General features: G+C 41.0%; 1 protein-coding gene across 10 annotated transcripts in view; it reads left to right on the plus strand.

Moving 5' to 3' along the window:
- Nucleotides 1-21,282, plus strand: part of HIVEP1 (HIVEP zinc finger 1) — a 130,481-nt gene that overhangs the window by 101,873 nt on the left and 7,326 nt on the right. For 7 of the 10 annotated variants that reach the window (XM_037379100.1, XM_037379103.1, XM_037379098.1 and 4 more), the window contains 5 exons: nucleotides 2,836-2,969; nucleotides 4,333-4,508; nucleotides 6,517-6,621; nucleotides 16,204-16,721; nucleotides 19,526-21,277. In XM_037379100.1, coding sequence (XP_037234997.1) covers nucleotides 2,836-2,969; nucleotides 4,333-4,508; nucleotides 6,517-6,621; nucleotides 16,204-16,721; nucleotides 19,526-20,707 — 2,115 coding nt within the window. In that variant the 3' untranslated portion in view covers nucleotides 20,708-21,277. Of the gene's footprint in view, nucleotides 1-2,835; nucleotides 2,970-4,332; nucleotides 4,509-6,516; nucleotides 6,622-16,203; nucleotides 16,722-19,525; nucleotides 21,278-21,282 lie in introns of those variants that run through there. The other 3 variants (XR_005102973.1, XM_037379106.1, XM_037379105.1) reach the window with 1 other exon arrangement.

Below are 21,282 nucleotides of genomic sequence, written 5' to 3' on the forward strand. Positions count from 1 at the left end.
CCTCAAGTGGTTGTGTGCCAATGGGAAAAAATTTTAATGAATATTCTAACCTGAAATTTATAACTTTGATGATTCAGGCTGCAAAGATGGTTTTTTTTTCCAAGGGATGTCCTAAAGTAGCAGAAGTATCTATTGAACTCTGGTCTCTGGGCAGCCCCAAGAGCAGTTTTTTTCCAGTTTTATACCAGTAATTGAAGACAGTGGAGCTAAATTGGAGCAAAATGAGTAAAGTAGAAATGAATCATGGTCCTTGTCTCTATGGGAGAAGAGGGAGAGGAGACTGTTAGAAACGGAAGGCGTAAGCAACCGTGGAGAGGAACATTTTGCAGTGCTGCCGTTTTTCTACCCTTTCCACCAGTAGGTGTGGTGTTCGGGGGGATGTTAGGTGAGATACATTAAAGGATTTCCACACAAGAAACCCGTGCTCCTTAGAGACTGGCTGCTCTTCAGAAGTTAAAAAGGACCCAAGTCCCTTTTCAGCATCAATTTGGAATTTTTCATAAAAGCTAAGAAGACTGCTTTGTTCGTTGTCATCAAGTGTATCTGTAGATTTGTGACAGAAACTCAGTGTTTCTATTAGAGCACCTCTGTGATAAGCAGCATTTTGTATGTTTAAGACACTGAAACAAGTGCTAAAATAGCATCTAACCAGTAAATGAAAGTATGTCAGTGGGAGGTAAATAGTAATTTGAACACCTGTGTTAGGTTATCTTAGGTCTGTATATAAACACGCATTAATAAAAAAGAAGGAGTTGAGGGCAGAATCCAGTGGTATTTGGCCTTGTGTTAGGTTTTGCACACTAGATGCTTTTGTGAATATACAATTTATTACAACATTGTTTCACCATAGTTTGGATAACATCATGGGCCAAATGCTTTTGGAATCTTCCTTTTTTCCTTTGTCTCTTCATTCCTGAAAATTAAATCTGGAAAGAATACTTAGTATTTAGAATTGAAAGATCAGGCACTTGAAAGTTGCATTATTCCAGCTGCTGGGGATATTTATGTGGTATTGTGTTTATTGTATGTACTCTGTGTTTTCCACTACTCTTTTCTTGTAAAATTACAAATGTCACCTTGTTACTCTTTGTTTGCAGTGGAAACAAAAGCGATTCATTTGCCATGTCGCGTATAGAAACTAAAAGATCGCTGAGCTGCAGTTACTGGAGTAGGCTCCACTTCTGATACTTCTCTTCCAGAACATCATCTCCTTTCACCTTGTATGAATGCTGTTAAAACATGCAGGGTGAAATTTCTTTCTTCCTACACACAGGCAGAGTTGTCATGTGTGCTTTGGTAGAACTGCTCAGATATTTGAAAACCCAGCCCAAATCAATCAGAGGGCTGCATGAAGGCGTACGGATTGGAGTAGTACTTGCAACCTGTGCGGATTTTAGGGCTTTGGATTGAATACGGAGACGCTTTTCCTCTGATCTGTGTTAATTTCTCATCAGCCACATTCCTCATCAGGTGGGAAGTAAAGGCGGTGGCTGAGACTGCATGGAGGACCATGGGCGAGGACTAGGTGCCAGAATGATGTCACCCTTCAATATATGTAACGACCAGTGTAATTCATTAGTCATTTTAAGTCAGCCAGCGAAGTCATTCCTCTTGCCAAGAATTCGCAAGCTTTACAGCATTAAATTTTATAATGAGTAGAAAACATAAGGCCAGGCTTTTTTTTTTTTTCCCCTCATCATTTTATTCACTTATCAATATGAGCAAATGTGGTAAATGTGCCAGCTATGTGGGTAGAACAGTTTATAAATACAGCAGTAATAATTGCCGGCTAATTGGATCATTCCTTCATTGTTGCCCATTTTATAAATATCCTAGACTTGGAAGGGCTAGATTTTAATTGGCAAATGTTGGGGGAACTCATCCTCCTTTTTTAAAAAAAAAAAAAGTTCCTTAATTAATGTATCAGGGGAAATGGAGAAACTTATTTTTGTTCTGCTAGACAACTGGTATGCTTTGACTTGTAATTTGGTCTGGCAGTGGGAGTGAGGTGTGGAGTCCTGCTTTGGAAGGGTTCTGAAGCCCCTGTTAATAACCTCACTAAATTGGGAACGGTCAATTTCCACACCAAACCAGGTATATTTTTTGAAAAATACTAACAATCAGAAATGGTACCTGTCAGTATCATCCATTGGTACACCCCTCCTTCCCACCTTTCTCCTCTTTGCTGTGCCATGGCAAAGCAGCTCCTGCCAGCCACGAGGCGCTGCTGGGTGGTGGGTCAGCAGGTGGTACCTGAGACAGGTCACCTCTTCCCAGGCAGGTAGAGCCAAGGATGTGCTACTGAAACATCAGGGCTGGAGCAGTGGGGAGAAGGCACGGATAACTGCTTGTGCACTAAAGTTTGCCCCTTTTTGTCAAATTGCGGGGGGCAGTGTATCGTGCAGCTGCAGAGTCCCAGCTGAGTGGTCCGGCTGCTGCATCCAGGGCAGAGGAGCAAAGCTGTGGCCGTTCAGGAAGCACTTGGGTTTGGTTGTAAGCATCTTTTCTCCGTAGAAGGCTATCTGTGAGCTAAAAAATGTCACCTTCACCTTCCCAGAAGAGGAAAGATGCATCTCCTACTGCAGTTTGAAAGCATTCCTGGTTTCCTGCTCTGCCATAATCTTCATTTAGGTTAACTACTCCACAAATTGTCAATGGATGGTAAAGAAGAAGTTTAGTGAAAGATATTTTTTGTTTCATGTACCTTAACATTTTTTTAAAATCAGTTATTATAATTGTGGCTTTTATGATGCTTTTGTTCACCGTAACTTACAGGTTTGAATGGCATATGAAAGACTTTAATTTTAATGATATGCGTATCCCATTTTCTTTCAGCGAGCATTAAATAGAAAAAAATTGACTGCAACTGAATTCAGCAATAAGGAAAACTCTGAATCAAGCACTGAGCACGATAAAGAAAACTCCTTTATCAAAACTGAACCAAGAAGAGTTAAAATATTTGATGGAGGGCAAGTATTGTACTTTGTATACTAAATATCATTGGGAAGATATTTTTTCCTTGATTCTAGACTTCGAAGAGATGTTGCTTCCTATTTGATTTATTTGAAACAACAGTTCCCATATTGTGGTCTGTGGATGTTGGTTTATGTTTCCAAGAAAAATGGAAAGTCATCAGAAGCGTGGAGCCATGAGAGTTAAGAGGAGGGGTAATGAAATAAGGAGCAGTAAGCAGTGCAGTTCTTTTTTTTTCCTTTTTGCTTTTTTTCCCAAAGGGCAAACATTAATCAGCCGTAAAGGCAGCTAGATACAGCCAATGCAAATTCTTTTCCTATATTTTTCTTACGTGATAAATAATGCCTATTTTGCAGGAGGGTTGTGTAACTGTAGCCAGAGAGGATATAGCCTGGGGGCTGAGCGGCAGAGTGCGGTACAGTGTCTGACAGCGTGCGGTGGCATACACGGGCTGGAGAACTCCTGATTTGCAAAGTCCTATGGAAATACTGAGAGCCCTTGTCCGTGCGCTGTGATACTTCAGATGGGTTGCCTGATGTGAATAACAGTTGCTTTAGCCACAGTGTTGTGCTATTTACAGCATGTTATAAAAAGATTTCATAGCAGAAGAGTGCTGGTGACACTTCTAAAAATTTTGAGCAAAAATGGTGCATATTTTATTGTTCTCGTAATTGGTAGTGGGCTCTAGGGCTTTCCATTTATTGGTTCCCAGTTTGAATCCAGTCTAGGCTAGGAGTTAAGCCATTACCAGCTGCCCAGGTGAAACATTGGTACGTGTCTCTGCTCAGATCCAAACATTCCAGGGACGAGGTCATGAAAGCTAAACACAACCTTTGGTGTCCTTGAGTGGAGATATGAAGGGTGTAATCAAATCTGAATGACTTTTTCCACCTAGAGGCAGTCGCATTAGGCTGAGTCCAGAGCACATTGATGGGGAATTTTAAAGACTTTCCCATTGTCCTAACTAACGTTGTTCCTTTTCTGCATCCAACACAGAGCCTCAAAAATGCTCTTTTAAAGCTTCCTCATGGTGCCTAAACCTGCTTCCAAGAACTGACAGTTTAAAAAAGTGTGTTCCTGTGTTGCAAATTGAAATCTTTAAATGCATAGTATCAAATGGTACCTCTATTAAAAAAGATATGCTGTTATTCCTAAACAGGTCCGTGATTACCTAGTGAAAAATCTAGATACGAGTTTAATGAATAAATGCAGAGGTCGAGCAGGAAAAGAGCATGTTGGCTTTGTCAGTCAGTCATTGTCATCTATTATATTATTTTTAAAATTCTGGTAGAAGAGTTTCTAACTAGAATCATTTTCCCATAACAACTGATTGCCTTACTCTTACGGTACTGTTACTAGGTACAAGTCAAATGAAGACTATGTGTATGTGCGGGGAAGAGGGAGGGGGAAGTACATCTGTGAAGAATGTGGAATACGTTGCAAGAAACCCAGCATGCTGAAGAAGCATATTCGCACACATACAGATGTCCGTCCTTACCACTGCAATTACTGCAACTTTTCCTTTAAAACTAAAGGTAGGGGTACTTTTCCATGCATGTTTTCCCCCTTTTTTTTTCTTTCTGTTGTAAAGTATAATTCTTTTCTTCTTACATTTGGCAGTTCATAAGCTAAAGAAGTTGCCTCTCTGTGGAGCTTTGTTGTCTTAATGCTTCAAATATTTGTAGTTTCTGATTGCCTTCTTTTCTTTAGTCTATGTTTATTCAGATAATCACACCTTTATATGAATGAAGGGTATGAAATGCCACAGTGTGTGAGAAACTAGAGTGGGATGAGGGGAATCCTACAGCAATATAATGAAAGTTAGGTGAAGCTAAGTGAGCTGCTTAGCTGCTCATCCTAGTAGGGATGGGGACACGGAATGTTAAGTCCCTAGCAGTGACCTTTTGGAGGTATGACATTGACGTATATGTATTCCTGTTGGCACTCAACTGGGTGCTCAGGGAAGGAAATTGGCCTTTATTAAATCACTATATTAAAATGTTTTTTATGGCCTTGAAAGACAAGGTTCACTTTCCACTTGACCTTCAAAGACCCAAAGATAGACCTCAACTTTTTAAAGCCTGTTTACACCAGATACTTAAATGCATCCTTGTTTAAGCAAGCAGTATATTAAGCAGTGGTAGATCCAGGACGCAAAGTAAGTGAAACAGACAGGAGAAGTTCACAGCCAAAATACTTCCAGCAAAAATACTCTAAGCAGTAAATTTTTTCTTGGCTTTGAATGTCATTTAGCAATAATCCCCCCCAGCTGTAACCTCAGAAACATCTGTAATTTTAGTGGGTTCAAGAGTACCCAGCAGCTGGGTGGAAAACTTCCAAGAGATAAGCCAGTGCTGCAGAAAGTGGGATGGATAGTCTTTAGGTGTGTTAAAACCTGTGGCTGCATCCTGACAGGCTGGGTCATCATGTCACTTTCAAGATGAAATGCCGGAGTGTGAACCCAGTAAATTCTGATTATGGTTTCTGCAGAGTAGGTGTGCTGGCCGAATTCAAGAAATTAAGTTCGGCCCATTTGAAATTCTCCCTGTTTCAGCTGTAGCAGATACTTTTACTCGTTTCCTCTTCTGCAGTTGCTGTGCCTGGCGGGTGCCATTACTGCTGGCAGTCAGTCATGCAGTTGGCTGCTGGGTTTTGGGTAAACCAGCCTTCAGGACTTCATGCAGCCTGTAAAGCTGGGAAATTGGCCATTTGTGAGTCCATCTAGTCATACAGCTTCATAACAATTACTTCAAAATCTGGGGTGAATTACTACCTTCATTTCAAAGCAGGGATAAAGCATTCCGTAACCACAGAAGAGCCACGATTCTACCCACTGTAATTTCTCCCACTGAAATACCTCAAAGAAGCAGTGTTTTGAGATACAATAGGAAGTTTAAGTATCATACATTTTAGAGATATCATCATTTACAAATCTCTGATCTACTCTTAACCTTTTGTTGATGATATTTGCCATATTTTCTTTTCAAAGGAGAAGGGGAGAGCAGCCTGTGGGGCCTCTCAGCAGTTACGCATTCACTTCTGAAATTCAGACCAAATACGTTCCTACTCTGATTTTGAATAAAATTAATCCATTTGTTTAGGTCGGCAGTGAACATGATTACACTAAATATAGAATCCATCAAATACTGAAAGAACTGCAAGATATGAACTCTAGTTTCATGCAATGGTTCTCAGTCAACGTGACTTTGAAGGCTGAATCAGCCTTTTTTATACTTTGCCATATGTGAGGGGTCTTTTACACCAATGCAAAATACATCATCATCTAGGATTTCCACCCTATTCTATTTTATTTCAATAAAGGACTTCATGAAATGTAGCCAGAGAGCTAGTAGCATTCAGGGTGGTGAACCTGCCACAGCCCTTGACAGCTTGCATTGAGGGGCAAGGTTCTATGAAGTGTGAAATCAAATTATACAGGTGGTTATAAACATAGGTGAATAAGATATAGACATGTTAAGCATGTATTTGTATACATTTCTGTAGTCACAGAGCAGTTAATTTCTTTTGTGTTTTTTTCTTAAGGAAATTTAACAAAACATATGAAGTCAAAGGCACATAGCAAGAAATGCATGGATTTGGGAGTCTCAGTAGGTTTAATAGATGACCAGGATGGAGAAGAAGAATTTGGTAAGAAATAAAAATCTTTCTTTACTGCATTTTTTGTATTATTATCATCCTGCTTTCCTACCCTTTCTTTTCCAAAGCTTTTAAATCTTTGTACAGAGAAAAGTTATATAGAGAAAAATCTTAGAAGCTAGTCCAAGGGAGCAAAAAAACTGGAGAAACTTTCGCCAAAAGAAATGACAAGCATATGCTAAAGATAAATTGCTGCTGAATTTTTCACAAAATGTTATGCAGTTTAACTTTATCAGTTTCACAGATAAATATGACAAGACTGAAAATACCAGAAAAGCAGCTGTTTGCCTAGAAAAAAAGGTAGTCAAAGCTGAGTGCTTTGCAAGGAGGCTAATCATCTTCCAGTGTAGAGTTCTGTCCTCCTTCACAAATAATTGGCCATAGATCAGCAGACAGAGATCACTTAGAAATTACGAACATTATTCATCTTGACCTGTTCTACTTCTCCATTAGTGATGACAGTGTTATCAAAATGAATGTATTTGCTAATAAATGGAATTCTGCACTTCCCACATCCCAAGGCGGCTGTGCTGAAGAGGAGATGGGATTGAGGACAAAGAGGGCCAAAGCAGGCTCATGTGGGTTTTGCTCAGCGTGGTAAGAAAGATGTAGCTCCATCAGACACAGTGAGATGGAGAACAGGATTGTGCGTTAGGACTGTTCTGGATCTTGGCGTGTCTCAGTGCAGCGGGAGCATTTTCTCTGTCCTCCCGTTTCTCAGCAGGGAGATGAGTTGTGTTGCCTTGCCTCTTATTTTTCTTCTTTCAGTGGAATAGTTTATTAGATTGCGGATGAGGTTTTGAGAAAAGAAAGCAGTGGGGATCTTTATTTAAACAGTAAAGGGCAAGAAAGATGAATGCACTTGCTCCCCTATGACAACCGCTAGCAGAATAAGCGAATCAGATTGAATCTAATTCTAAATAATGCTGGGAATATGACTCAGCTGGTATGATTCAGTAGTGCACTAGGTACAAAGAAACCTGCATTTTCCCTTTTTTGGCATTCTTCGGTATATTCCTTTTTAGTAAGCTAAAAACATGTCCCTCTTTGCAATTTGATGTACCAAATAAATAACACAGAAGATAAGCAGCAGTACAAATTACTGTCCTTTTCTCACAGAGGGACAGTTTTCATTAACATTTTCAGCCTTCACATGACAGAAAAATTGTCACTTTTTAAAGTACTGTTCTGTAGCATTTGGCATTTTATTTAGTTTTATAAAGTACAACTGAACAGATATTTCCATTAACTAGGAACTGAAAACATTTTATTGATTGGTAAATCAGTATTCCCAATTGCATAAATTAAAAATTGCATTTGTGGTTATAATGTAATGGGAAATGTTTCAGTTGTTTCAGTTACACACAGTAGAAGTAAGGCATTTCAAACATTTGTTGAAAGATTGCTTTCCTTTGGCTCTATGACCATTCAGCTGAGAAGGATTCTCTTTCCATATCATGTACAGGTGTGTCCAGTATAAATATATTATATATTCCCTGAAATACATTCTTTGCTTCAGCACAGTAATTACTTAATAAATTAAATATTCTATTTTGGGGGGAAAAAAAAAAAAGACAAGACATTCAACAGAATTTGCTACATAATCCTTGAAATTCTTCCAGAAATTTAATTGTAACACCCTCTGTCGTCCCATGTCCGCCCACTCCAAAAAAAAAAAAAATAATAGAGCAGGTAACACATTTTTCTTCAAGAACCCCAAACCAAAAATCAACTTGGTGGTAAAATCCCTAGCTTCTCTAAATGATCTGGCTCAGGTACCCATAGCAAAACCAGCTGTGCAGCAGAAAGCTCAGCACAAAAGTCCTGTCCAAGAGGCAGGGAAATTAAACTGGTGATAAACACACGTTTACTGCAGCCAAACCAGTCCAGCCTCTCCAGTTGCTGTGTAACACGGGGCACTTACAATTACCCATGTAAATTCAGTGAGTAACTGTACACTTTAAAAATGTGATTTCATCTGTCAGCTCGCCTAGCCACACATGAAGGTATTTCTCATAATTCAGAAAATTGCTTGTTGGCCCAATTTTAGGGCAGAGTCAGGAGGGGAAAGGAGTGTGATATATTTGCATATGTGCTTTTTTAAACGTAGGTGGTTCTGTTGCCCTCTACGAAATCCTGTGCATGCTAATTTTTTTAATAGGTTTGAATATGATGGAATATATTTATTTTTTTGAGGTATCTAGTCAGTCTCAGTTAGCAAAGTAGCTTGGACCACCTCTGTGGCTGCCGTTTCTCCAGCGCAGGGCAGCAGAACTCACGCTGGAGCCAGCACCCCCCGTGCCAGGTCTGGGCCCTAGGGACAGCCCTGCCAGCAGTGTGTCACCCACAAAGGAGAACATGATGGGCCTTGGGTATTGAGCTGCACTGGTGGCGTTACACCTTTGGCCCTTGCACCCCTCCTCCTTCTGACGTGTGTTGCCGGCAGATCTCGTTGCATACCCTTTTGGTGCTTGAAAAAATGATGTCTTTAAGCATGTACATTTTGTAGTTGAGTAGTTCTGTGGTTGTTAAAAATGATCTCTCTCTTAAGGAGTGGTCTGCCCCGTCCCATTGCTTTCCTCGGTTGGAAGGCAATGTGAGATGCTGTAGAGGAAAGTGTGGAAAATCTGATAAGAAATAATTATGACCTCAGAAAAAAAAAATTCTTCTTCCTGTAGGCTGTATGAGATTGGCCTGTTTCCTGGCCCATAGAATATCTCTCTGTCTGTCTCTTAACTAATTGCTTATCCAAACATTTGGAATACTGATTATTCTTACAGCAGGGAAAACATCTGCATCTTTGCTTGAAATAACTAAGCTGTATGTCTTCCACCAGGCTTAGAATTAGAGAATTAGCCAGAAATTTAACAAAGCCACCAACCTTTTATTTACTAAGGAATTTCCGGGTTCTATTCTTATGTAGGTGTTTTTTTCAAAGCATAGGCCATCACAATTACTTGAATATGTAAGTTTTTAGATTCATAGAAGTCAGCTTTGAGCTGATAGCAGTACAGATTAATAGTGCATGAAGATTGAATAAAGAGTGCAAAATAGTGTACAATCCTGACTGCAGGCGCGCGCACACACACACACACACAGAGCGCCTGTTTTATCAGTAATCTGAGAAGCTGAAAATTTGTTGTGCTGTAATGTCTAGGGAAAAATAAAGATGCTCTCTAGCTGTCTGAGACTATATGTGATCAGAGCTTTTAACACAGCATTCTTTGTATTTGGACTTGTCATCATTTGGGTATTAGTAAATACTTTCTGGCCTGGCTTTTTGTATTCAAAACCATTCCCCCATCCATTTATCTTTCATCTTCTGCTCTGTGGAATGTTCTTGTCACCACAATACAGGGTTACAATGTAAGGAATGTTAATATCTGAATTAAATTGTCAGGCGAGGTGAGCTGTTTAGTGTGACAGACGGCAACTGGGTTAGTGTGGCAGACGGTAACTGGGAATATCCTCGTTGGTCGTGTTGACCCAACATTTTACTATTCAGCCTTAGAAACATAATAATTATGTTTCTTCAAATTAAAACAGTTATGAACTTTAAACCTGTAACATTTCATATGTAAGCTAAGGTGTGGTACGCCTGAGTAAACTTGCACAAGATCGTTATTTAATAATGAAATGAGTAGATGGGCAGAACTTACTTAAATGGTCTCTATGGGAAAAATTTATCCCAAAATATTAATTACTTTACCAGTGAAAAGACCTAATTGTAAGTTTCAGATATGTATTTAAATATATATACACACACACACACATATATTAAAAAAACACTTTCATTTTCTGTAGTATTAAAAAAACCCTTCTAAAGATACAATAGTTCTAAGTTAATTAGCTATACATTACTTAGAGTAGATCTTAAAGTGAGTTTCCATGGCTCTTCATTAGCTTAATCATGACTCACTCTGTGTTTTTACTGCTCCTACATTTAAGGAGTGAAAATAAATTAAAATCCTTGCAATAATATCCTCCTTTTGCAAATAGTATGGAAGGCTGGTTCTTTATAGTTTACAAGAAATGTTGGGGGGGGGTGGGTGTCAGCTAGATGTACATTAAGCATGCTGGAGCCCCACAGTAGCTACAGCCTGGGAATAGACTACCTAGCGCTAGGGTTGATTTACAGTATGTAGGTTACTCAGAAAGGCTTAGGTGTAAATAATCTCTTTAAACAGAGGTTACTCTTAATTTTTTGTTTAGTTTTACTTTGTTACTTTCCATACCTTAGGAATGTAAGTCAAAAGCCCCTAGGCTTTGGGGGTTTTTTCTCATTTCTGAGGAGCAGTGGCTATTACCAGTCTGAATTTAACCCAGCAGAGGTCACTGTGAGTCCTGTTTGATGGTGATGAGCAGTGGACATCAGCTGAAGCAAGGCTGAAATCACTCAGGTAAAGCCTGTGAACAGACTTAGACAGGAAGACAGCAGGTTGGGATGTAGGTGCTAGTGTTGTTTCACAGGACTTTGTTTTACCTGTTTTAAAATTTGTTTGAATAGTTGTGGAACAGTCTATTGCAAGGCTAATACGATGTCTGAAAGGCGAGTCTAAGCTTTTAATTGTTTAAAATAATAGGGAGTGTATTGATGACATATAGACCTTACTTTCAAGTTTATGATAATGACATATTTAAAAATATTTCTGCTTTTATTGCCATAGTACATATGTATTTTTTCTTGAGTTTGATGGAGTATATGTAATATAGAACAGGTACTTGATTTTTAAATGCTTTGACGTAGATACTAATCCATAAATGAAGATACTCCCATAATTTGAGGCAATAAACACTGCTTTGCATTACTCAGATGCTAAAAGCCAATAAATTTAGTAAATTTAAATTTAGACGTCATAGATAGTAAACAGACCAACAGATACTATGTAAGCTATATCTTTAATCTGCATAAGTAGAGCTAATAGCAATCCTGTAGTTACCGACGGGACTGTCTGTTTGCTTAGGAATGTGTAAAACTTCATCAGTCCAGACTTAATTTTTTAGGTGTTTCTTGTCTTCCTGCCAGTGAAAGAATGAAAATGAACATTTTGTTCTTTATGGGAAAATCTACCTAAATGTTATTAAGTTATAACCAAATATGACTAAGTTGTAGGTCGTTGAACTTCATCACTGGATTTGGTGCAGGAATTGCTAAGTCTGTAGCAGGGCCTGATAGGTCAGGTCATGTGATGGACTAATTGGTGATATTATTGCAGTTAAAATTAAAAGCTGTAAGTTGAGACTCTGAATAACCTTTCTTCTAGTCCTTTGCAGTATAAGATAATCAGATGACCATTGTTAAAACCAAGGAGAGTAAGGATTTCTCTAGGAAAAATTTCTAAAATAAAGAACTTTAAAGTATATCAGGAGACCTATTTCAGTTACCTAATTCATAGCATCACAAGTGGAAAAAGCTGTGTGTGGACTTAGCCCCAGGCACTTCACTAATGGACATACTAGGATGTTGGTATTTCCAACTAATGCTATTGTGCTAAAGAACTTGAAGGTTTTCCTTTCCCGCTTTGGGGAAAAATGCCAGTATAACAGAGCCTTAGCCAACTAGCTCATCAGCACCACAAACACAATACAGAGCTGATTATCTAACTGAGGACTGACAACAAAATAAATGAAGGACTAAGCTGATTTTTGCCTATGATTTGTATACACTTGCTTCAATACATAGGATTAAAACCTTGGGTTTATTAAACATAATTATAGCTGGCACGCGAGCAAAATCCCCAGTCAAAAGTTGTGTCCACGTTTCTATTATACTTTTATTTCCAGCTGTTTGTAATTTTTGCAGAATTCAGGTCTCAAGCCAGAAGTTCTACTTTCTCCTGTGAAGTCCAGGGAGAAAAGTCTTTCTAAGGGTTTTTTAAAAAGATTGCAGCAGACATTCCCTACTCTTCCAAAAACTCTCTTTAAAAAAAATGGAGGCAGTTTTGAACAGTCTTTCTGTTAAAGTGGTGAGAGTTATACATTTTTCGAAAGAGAAGTAGCTTTCATAAGCCTTCACTTAATAGTGTGAAACTTTTTTACCTGTTTTCTTTTTAAAAAAAAACAACCGTGAACTTTCATGCCAAAAGCAGTTTCCTTGTATGCTAGTGGCTTTTAAATTTACATCCTTCATTCTGAAATACCCCACACTGCTTTAAAACCTCATACAAAGTTAAACACAGAAGTCATTTTGTTCCCTTTGGAAACTGAGTTAGTTCTAAGGGGTTTTTTTTACATATATATATTTATATTTTATTTATATATGTATGTAAGTATGAGCTACAGAAGCATATGGTTATAATTGTGCATAGTTTAAGATAGGAAGCGAAGAATTAATTTTTCCCCAATTAAAACTGCAAGGGAACTTTAGTAGACAGCTGTCATGGTTTAACCCAGCAGGTAGCTAAACACTGTACAGCCACTTGCTCATTCCTTCCGCCCAGTGAGATGGGGGAGAGAACTGGGAAAACAAGTAAAATGTTGAGATAAAGACTGTGTAATAGGACAGAAATGGAAGGCAAATAATGATAAAATAATAAGAATATACAAAACAAGTGATACACAATGCCGTTGCTCGCGAGCTGCTGACCGATGCTCAGTTAGTTCCCAAAGAGCAGCCCCTGGCCAGCTTTCTCCCTAGTTTATGTACTGAGCATGACACCGTGTGTCTTGGAATATCTGGCCAGTTTGGATCAGCTGTCCTGAATGTGTCCCCTCCCAGCTTCTTGTACCCCTGGAAAAACAGGACTCCACCGGGACTCAAACCTGGACACGACAGCAGCGTACAGTTACCAGAATAGATCTGGGCCAATACTACTTGGTGAACACAACTGAGCTTGGAAACATGTCCTTCACCACCAGCAGTGGTCACAGCCTTAGCTCGAAGCCTCTTTCAGAGAAGACCCATAACCTGCCAGGGTCTTCCACTGCTTAAAACTCCAGCATCAGGTTCTCTTGCAACTCCACTGATTTACAGCGATGCTGCAATGGGATGCTTAATTCTGAAAGCTTGGGCACTTCTTGTTTCAGCAAACTTGCACGCAGGTATAAAAGCCAGAGCAGAGTGTTCCTTTGTGTATTGCCAGAGCAGGCAAGTCAGGAATGGTGGTTTTTTCTCATCTGATGCTTCAAAGCCGTGTGGGAGTAAAGGGAACCACATTCGCTCTGTCACCTCGCCTACACTGCAGGCTCTGGCTCCAGGTAACCACACTTAAACACAAGCTGGCAAATGCACAAAGGGTGGAGGTAAACAGGGAAACAATAGAGGGAAATGATATCCCACAGAGTCCTGCATGTGAGGAATCTGTGTCCCACACACAGTTCCCCTTTCCCCTTCCATGGTTTTATTCTAGAAAGCTGATTAATGCAGACATGTGTGCAGAAAGAGATGTCTGCAGAAAATTTCTGCATAAGCAGCAACTTGCTAGTAAATCCTGTAGCATTTTTAAATGTCGATTTGAAAAATAATAGTTTCTTACTATAAATCAGAGCATTGTTTGAGCATGTGTTTTCCTCGCTTTGCAAGTGTGACAAGTCAGTCTAATCACTTCAGGTAGTTTCTCCTGCCAGTGGAGACAGTCATTCGTGATTGACATCAGCTTTCACAGAAAATGTGATTCACGTGGAGAGAGGAAGAAAAAAGAAAAGAAGCAGTAGGATTTCCCAGAGAATAGTTATGTGATGTTGGTAAAGAGACCAAAGTTATGGGGGAGTCCAGACTGAAATCCGAGACTTTGCAATGCCCCATGCATTATTCAGAGTTGCAGGAAATGCATGTGTGACCCTTTTTAGCTGTACCACATGGAGATGTCTTCAAGATCTGTTACGGCGGCATTAAGGGAGGTTATTTTCATTCAGAAATCAAACATATGTGGAGGTTCTAACATTTTAGATGTGTTTGCTTTGCTTCATCTTAATGATGAAGAAACACTGTGTGAAGAAGAGAAATGACAGGAGTTTAGACAAAAAAAATGTTGAATAACTCCATGTGGTTTTGTTAATAATATTTTTAACAATCCTACTTGCCATATTTTTGGAATGGACCTTACTGAATTAATTTTTCCACTAAAATACATTTTCTTTTTTGAACAGCTTTGTCTGTAGTTGAGAATTGTAAATGAAGACTATTGAAAAATCTAAAAAATATTTTTGTTAGCATCGTTCCAATGACCTGGAGGATTTGGGGTATTTTTAATAACATTTCAGTTTCATGCCTGCTGTAGTAAATGTAGAAAATCTATAGTTTCCATATTTAGTTAATGTACAAATTACTGTGTAGGCAAAGAGGGGCAAAGTCATTACAGAGAGATTTTTTCAAGGAAGCTATTAGTCTCGTTCCTAATTGCATTGCTCATTTGAAACCATAAAGGCTTATAATGGTGAGTAACTTACTGAGAGGTAGCTCAATTAAACCCGTTTATTATACCTGGAGTACAAGATGCTTATTTTGGTTTTGGTAATGTAGCAGCTTAAAGTATTGGTAGTACCTTCAAATTCTTCTAAGGGTCTGATTTTTTTCAGAGTCGTTCATTTTGATGGTAAGTTCCTGTGCAGATTTTCTCTAGAACAAAGTCTCTGAGATTTTAGCTAACCAGCCATCATTGCTTTTGCAGAGCCAAATGATTTTTATGCTGATATTTTTTTTGGACAGCTCAGCCGACAGACCTTTAATCAAATGTAAAATATTAGTGCATTCAAAGCATTTTGTCTTTTATAAAATATGATCCCAGACAGTCTGGCTTGGAATCAGATACAGCAGATGGGATTTTCTGTCTATGTACTAAAGAGGATTCTTTCTTTCCAAGTTATGATATAAAAGAAGGTGAAAAGCTGTGTCGAGCTGTATTTTGTAGAGAAATTTGCTGCTAGATAGCAGTTTGGCTTTAAGACTTGAAGTCAGGAGGGCTTCTTCATATGAGCAAAGTTTCGCGCATAGGTGAGTTTTGACAGGATGAGAGCTTTCTTGCCTCCTAGGACATCTTGGGTGTTTTGTTAATAAACCTTTCAAAACATTACCAAAGTGAAGAATTCTGGTAAGGTCTAATTTTGGTCTCTTTTGCCTGTTAACGAGACAGATTCCTGACTAACAGCCTCCAGTCTTTCTGTTTGCATCCTTCAAAAACCTTTGCAGCAGTGAATCATGTTAGGTACAAGGACACCCACTTATGAGTCAGAAACAGCTAGAGAATATCCCACTGCTAAGGTTGGCAGACCAGCTCCGTATGTCGTCACCGGGAACTTAATGGACCAGGAATCTGCTCACTTCTCCCCAGGCGAGAGAGTGAAGGGTGACTTTGAGCAAATGGTTATAAATGGCTTAAAAGAAAACAGCCAAATCCAGAAGATTGAAAAACCACGGAAGCAGATGATGAAAAATTACGTAGCTGTATAATTAAATATGTACACTGGAAAACAGAAACAAAAATTAAAACCTTCCCTGTTTCTTTGATGCAATGGGATGTGACTGAAAAATGCATGTGCCATGTGTTTTTTTGGTGTTTCTAATCACTCCCTCCCGTCTCTTTCCCAATCAGTCCAGGACCTTCACTGATTACTTTCTAACTCCCACTTCTGCAGGTGAGAAGCAGAGATTTGGCTATGACCAGTCGGGATACGATGTGGAAGAGTCCGATGGTGCAGATGAAGATGAAAATGACAATGAAGATGATGATGAAGACAGCCAGGCTGAGTCAGTCCTATCCACAACCCCCTCGGTGACAGCCAGCCCCCAGCATCATCCATCTCGACATGGCCTGCAGGATGCTGCCAGCACTGATGAAGACATCAGGCTCCCCGACTGTTTTGCTGGGGTTCACACGGACTCTATGGATGGCCTGCCCAAAGCTCTGCTGACAAAGATGACCGTCCTTAGCACGGTGCAGTCAGTTAGCAGGACCTCTAGGTCACCAGCAGAATTCACCCATCAGGAAGCACATGAGGATAAAGCCCAGGAGAGGGGAGCAGGTCCCCGCAGTGCTAGTGTGACGCTGGCAGACGTCGGTCCGACATCTCCAGGTCGCCAGATGTCTGTGGATTACCCTGATCCAGAACCAGCCTTGGACCACTCCTTAATATCAACTGCAGCTCTCACAAAGGTAGGAGTGTCTGACTCGGGGGGAGAGAGTGGGATTTCAAATCCTCCTTTTAAAGGTCTTTTGGGAGGTTTTTCAAAGAGCAAAATGTTTGCCTTTCCTTCCATTCTTGGCTGATGAGTATTAAAGAAGAGTTGAAAGTAATTGAAGCACGGATGTATAGAACTCTAGAAACAACGATGTTGTAGAAGCACTGCTTTTCAAATTCTTAGTTTTGACTGTATTTTCCTTAAAAGGATTAATTGTAATACGGTGGTTCAGCTGAAGTTTGGAGCTGGTAGATTGTATTACAAATAAGAAGGGATACAACAGATCTGTATGTAGAACAAACAGACAGTGGTGGTTATAAAGTTTTCAGAGGAAAGTGTTAAAATTCAGAAGTCATTTCAGTCTGAAATAAGACACTAGAATAATTGGTAATTCCCAAGGGAAATTAATCTAGTCCCAAAAGTTTTTGCCTTACCACTATTAAAAAATTCTGCAGTTCCTTATCTCTGCTCCAAATATGCTTAGTAGTAGAAGTAGAAAGAGCACCAGATGTTCAAGGAAACCAGGAGGCTGCCCGTGCACAATAACAAAAGGACAGACGAGCACAGAACTGAGACCTGAGTTCCCGGTGCTCTCAGTTTTTCTCCAAGCTCAAAGAACATTTTAATTGGAAACGGATCAGGTTTGGCCATGCCTTGTTCTAGAACACGGCTCTTCAGAGCAGTGTGCAGAAAGGTGAGGGCAGTCTGTGTGCAAGGCTGCAGAGGCATTTGGTAGTTTTGGTCTTTAAAGCTCTGCTAAGGAAATCGCAGAGGGGAACTGGCAGGTGTTAAGCCTTTTACAACTCAGCAATATTTTAATGGACTGTAACGGGGATGGTGCAAGTCACATACCTGATTGACCCTAAGGATACCTCTTGAAAGTTTTGAATTCTTCTTGCAGACCATGAAGGCATTAGAGCTTTCCAGAGTAATGCTCAGAAGGATGTGATGCAAAATGTAGTTTAAATAAAGGAGTAATTACTGCCTTCTTTGTGATGAATGCAATATTTACAAATAAGACATGCATGTGGTTGTAGAAAAATAAGCAGCAGGAAGTTTGCAAAAGCATAAACAGTAAGTAAAACTTTCATTCTAGTTTAAGTACTTATTGGCTTGGTTTTTCTTTGAAAAAAAATCTCTACTACTGGATTTATTTTTTACAAAATTTATGATAGTGAACTGTTGACAAGAAGAAACAGTAAGAATTATTGCCGCATTTCATTGTTTGACACAGGTTCATTCCTGCTTATGAGAACTGTCCATCCATGTGGCAAATGTAAATTGCAACAATTGTGTAGTACGACAGAGGATAAAATGTAGTGGTCTCTGATCACTGTATATACTTGCCACAAAAGGAGTAGGACCTTCATATTTGGATTGGGGGTTTCAGTTGTGGCCAGTAGATACCAGAAGGACATTTGACTGACGTTACTCCCTCATCAAACAGAACCACTGAAGCCTCAAGAAAATATTCACACAATTAAAAATCGACAAGTCTTCATTAATATAGCTCTAATAATCATCTAAATTAATATATTTAACATAAAAAAGGCCTGTAATACAAGGCAGTAATTCCTTTCCAGACTACCTCCTTCTTTCCCAGACCAAAACAAGCAGCAGCCAATGTGCCTGATGGTTAATCTAGTCAGTTCCTACGGAGGAAGGTCGCGGATCCCACTTCTTGCAATCGAGACAAGGGGTCGAGACAGCTCAGGAAGGCTGTTGTATGTTCTTTTGAAAGCATCCATACCAGTTATCAGGATTTCTTGTGAGGTGTCAGGCAGGACTTAATTCTGAGGAAGGTGTTGGCTTCCCATTTGGACTGGTCAGCACTGCATAGTCAGCAAATCATATTCTCCTTTAAGCAATACCTTTCCTACCAGCAGTTTTCAAAAGCATTTCTGTTCGTGTTTTGGTTTTGTGCCTGCTCTAGAGATTTCTTGAGAGTTTGGTCAAAACCACAGAATTACCATTTAGCACAATAAAAACTAAACAAGGTTGCACCACTTGTCTAATATGTCTAAATACTAATGTAAAGACTAAATATGTCTAAAACTAAAAGGTACTGCGAGACTGCGATTGCAGTTAAGACCTCTTACTTCAGGAGGGTTTAGGAAAGGAGTTGCCAGCGTTGGTCAGTAGCACAGGCTGTATGAGAAGAAAAGGGAGCAAATAAATATAATTATCGGTCTGGATGTGTGCAGCAAATCATGGTGAGCGGAGGCAGCGGTGGGATGTGGGTCCCACTTCTCACTCCAGTATCCAGCCGTCTCTGTGGGTGCTGCAGCTGTCACCCGTCGCTTGTCACTGCGTGTCGCCTGTCTTCCACATGAGAAGCACCTACAGACAGATGTGCCATGATGCTGCCTCTGCCCGCTGGAGGCTGTAATGCCTCCAGGAAAAGAACTGATGCATCAAAAATGCCAGCTTATGCTTATTTAACTTTCTTGCCTGAGGCCATTTCCACAGAAAACAGTTCTCCAAAGCCTTCTCGCTCCTTAAAAAACACATACAAAGGATATTCATCAATGTTTGCCAGTGTTCTAGAGAAATTAGCCAGGGTGATTAGGAGAGGAAAATTCAATTAGTGGGCGAGGAAGGAGTTTGAAAAAGAAAGGAAGGAAATTAATTCATTGTTCAAGCTGGGCAGTATATACTGTGAACCAGTTTGTTGTTTTTTCTTAAAGGGGAGTGTGGGAAGCCCTCCCAGCTACCTTGTGTCTCACTCGAGGATAGTGCTGGCCACCGCATTGACACACCTGTGTTTTTCTCCCCCAGAGCACGCCCTCTGTCAGCTCGCCCTCCTCGCCGGCGGACCACAGCATGCAGACCGCAGCGCTGTCGCCCTACGCCGAAAGCCCGGAGGAGAAGCTGGCCGGGTGCCCGCAGCACGTCACCGAGCCGAGGGCTCCTCAGACTCATCTCTTCAGCCACCTCCCCCTGCACTCGCAGCGGCAAGCCAAGGCACCCTACGGCACGGTACCAATCGGGGGGATTCAGGTGGTCCCCGCTGGCCTGGCCACCTACTCCACCTTCGTTCCCATCCAGGCGGGACCAGTGCAGCTCACCATCCCCACCGTTAGCGTGATTCACAGAACTACCAGCACCCTCGGCGAGGCAGGCGGCACGGCCACCGGTGCCGCTGCCAACCCCATGGGTGTCGCCGAGGTGAACAGCGTGGTGCCGTGCATCCCCATAGGGCAGGTGAGCGTGCCGGGCATCCAGGGTCTCGGCACGCCCGGCTTGCAGACTCTGCCGCCACTGGGCATGGAGACGGTGAACATCTTGGGGCTGGCGAACACAAACATCGCCCCGCAGATGCGCCCTTCGGGAATTACCCTGAACGCCGTGGGTCTCCAGGTTTTGACCGCCGGCGCGGCCCCGCAGGGCAACCCCAGCCCGCAGGCCCACATTCCCGGCTTGCAGATACTGAACATCGCCCTGCCGACCCTCATCCCCTCCGTCAGCCCCGTGGGTGCCGAGGGGCACGGGGCTGCCGAGGCGCCCGCCCCAGGCAGCAAGGCCAAGGCCTGCGAGGCACAGCCGGAGCCGCCGCCTGCCGGCTTCCCCGCGGCCGAGGCCGGCCAGGCGGGCAGGGCCGCTTCTCCCCAGGCGGCGGCTGGTGGCCAGCGGTACGGCGGTACGGGCCACCCCGAGCCCGCCCCGCTGACCGACTACGAGCGACCCAGGGGTCCAGGGAAGGCGGATCCTGAAAAGACTGACCTCGCCAGCCCCGCCAAGCCAAAGCGCAGCGTCCCTTCCCTGCAGGTGAAGAGGGCTGCCCCGGCGGAGCCCCGCTCCAAGGGGAATCCCGATGCATTAACCAAGTCCCCGGTCCACCGAACTGTCTCCCCGGACAGACAGGTACACAGGCCAGCCGCCTTGCCCCGGCGGCAAAACACGGTGCAGTTTAGCGATGGCAGCAGTGACGATGAGGATAGACTTGTAATAGCGACCTAGTTTTTGTTTTTCATTGCGTTTTTATTTTTTTGGGGTTCTTTTTATAACACTTACAGGTTTCTTTGCAAACCTTCCTTTCCTTAAAGCACATTTTTCTGACACAAACCCATTACTAATCTTCGTGCAATCATGAACTCTTGACCAATAATTGTTGTTTCTTGTCAGCTCCAGCCATTTTTGTACATGTTGTATAGACGATTGTGCCTTTTTGGAGTTTTATGTTTAGAAACCTGTATAGATTGTTGAAGATATATATATATAAAATATATATATATAAAATATGTATATTAAAACCAGGTAGTTGCTTGTGTTTAGTAAGTAAACATCCTATGTCAGATAAATAAAGGATTAAATTATATGTTGCACTGTTAAATGTAAATTTTTATGGCTGTGGGACAAAGTTTCTGTGTACAGATCTAGTATGTAAAACTCCATATTTATTGTATCCATATTAGTCTTGGAAAAGGGTCTGTCCATCTTTCTTGTGTAAGACGGTAGCTTTACACTTAAAAGAGAAATACAGTATCTGTGTTATGAAATATTACAGTAAAATTTTGTTTACTGACTTTACCATT

The sequence above is a fragment of the Falco rusticolus genome, chromosome 3 (assembly GCF_015220075.1).
Source record: "Falco rusticolus isolate bFalRus1 chromosome 3, bFalRus1.pri, whole genome shotgun sequence".
Lineage (NCBI taxonomy): Eukaryota > Metazoa > Chordata > Aves > Falconiformes > Falconidae > Falco > Falco rusticolus.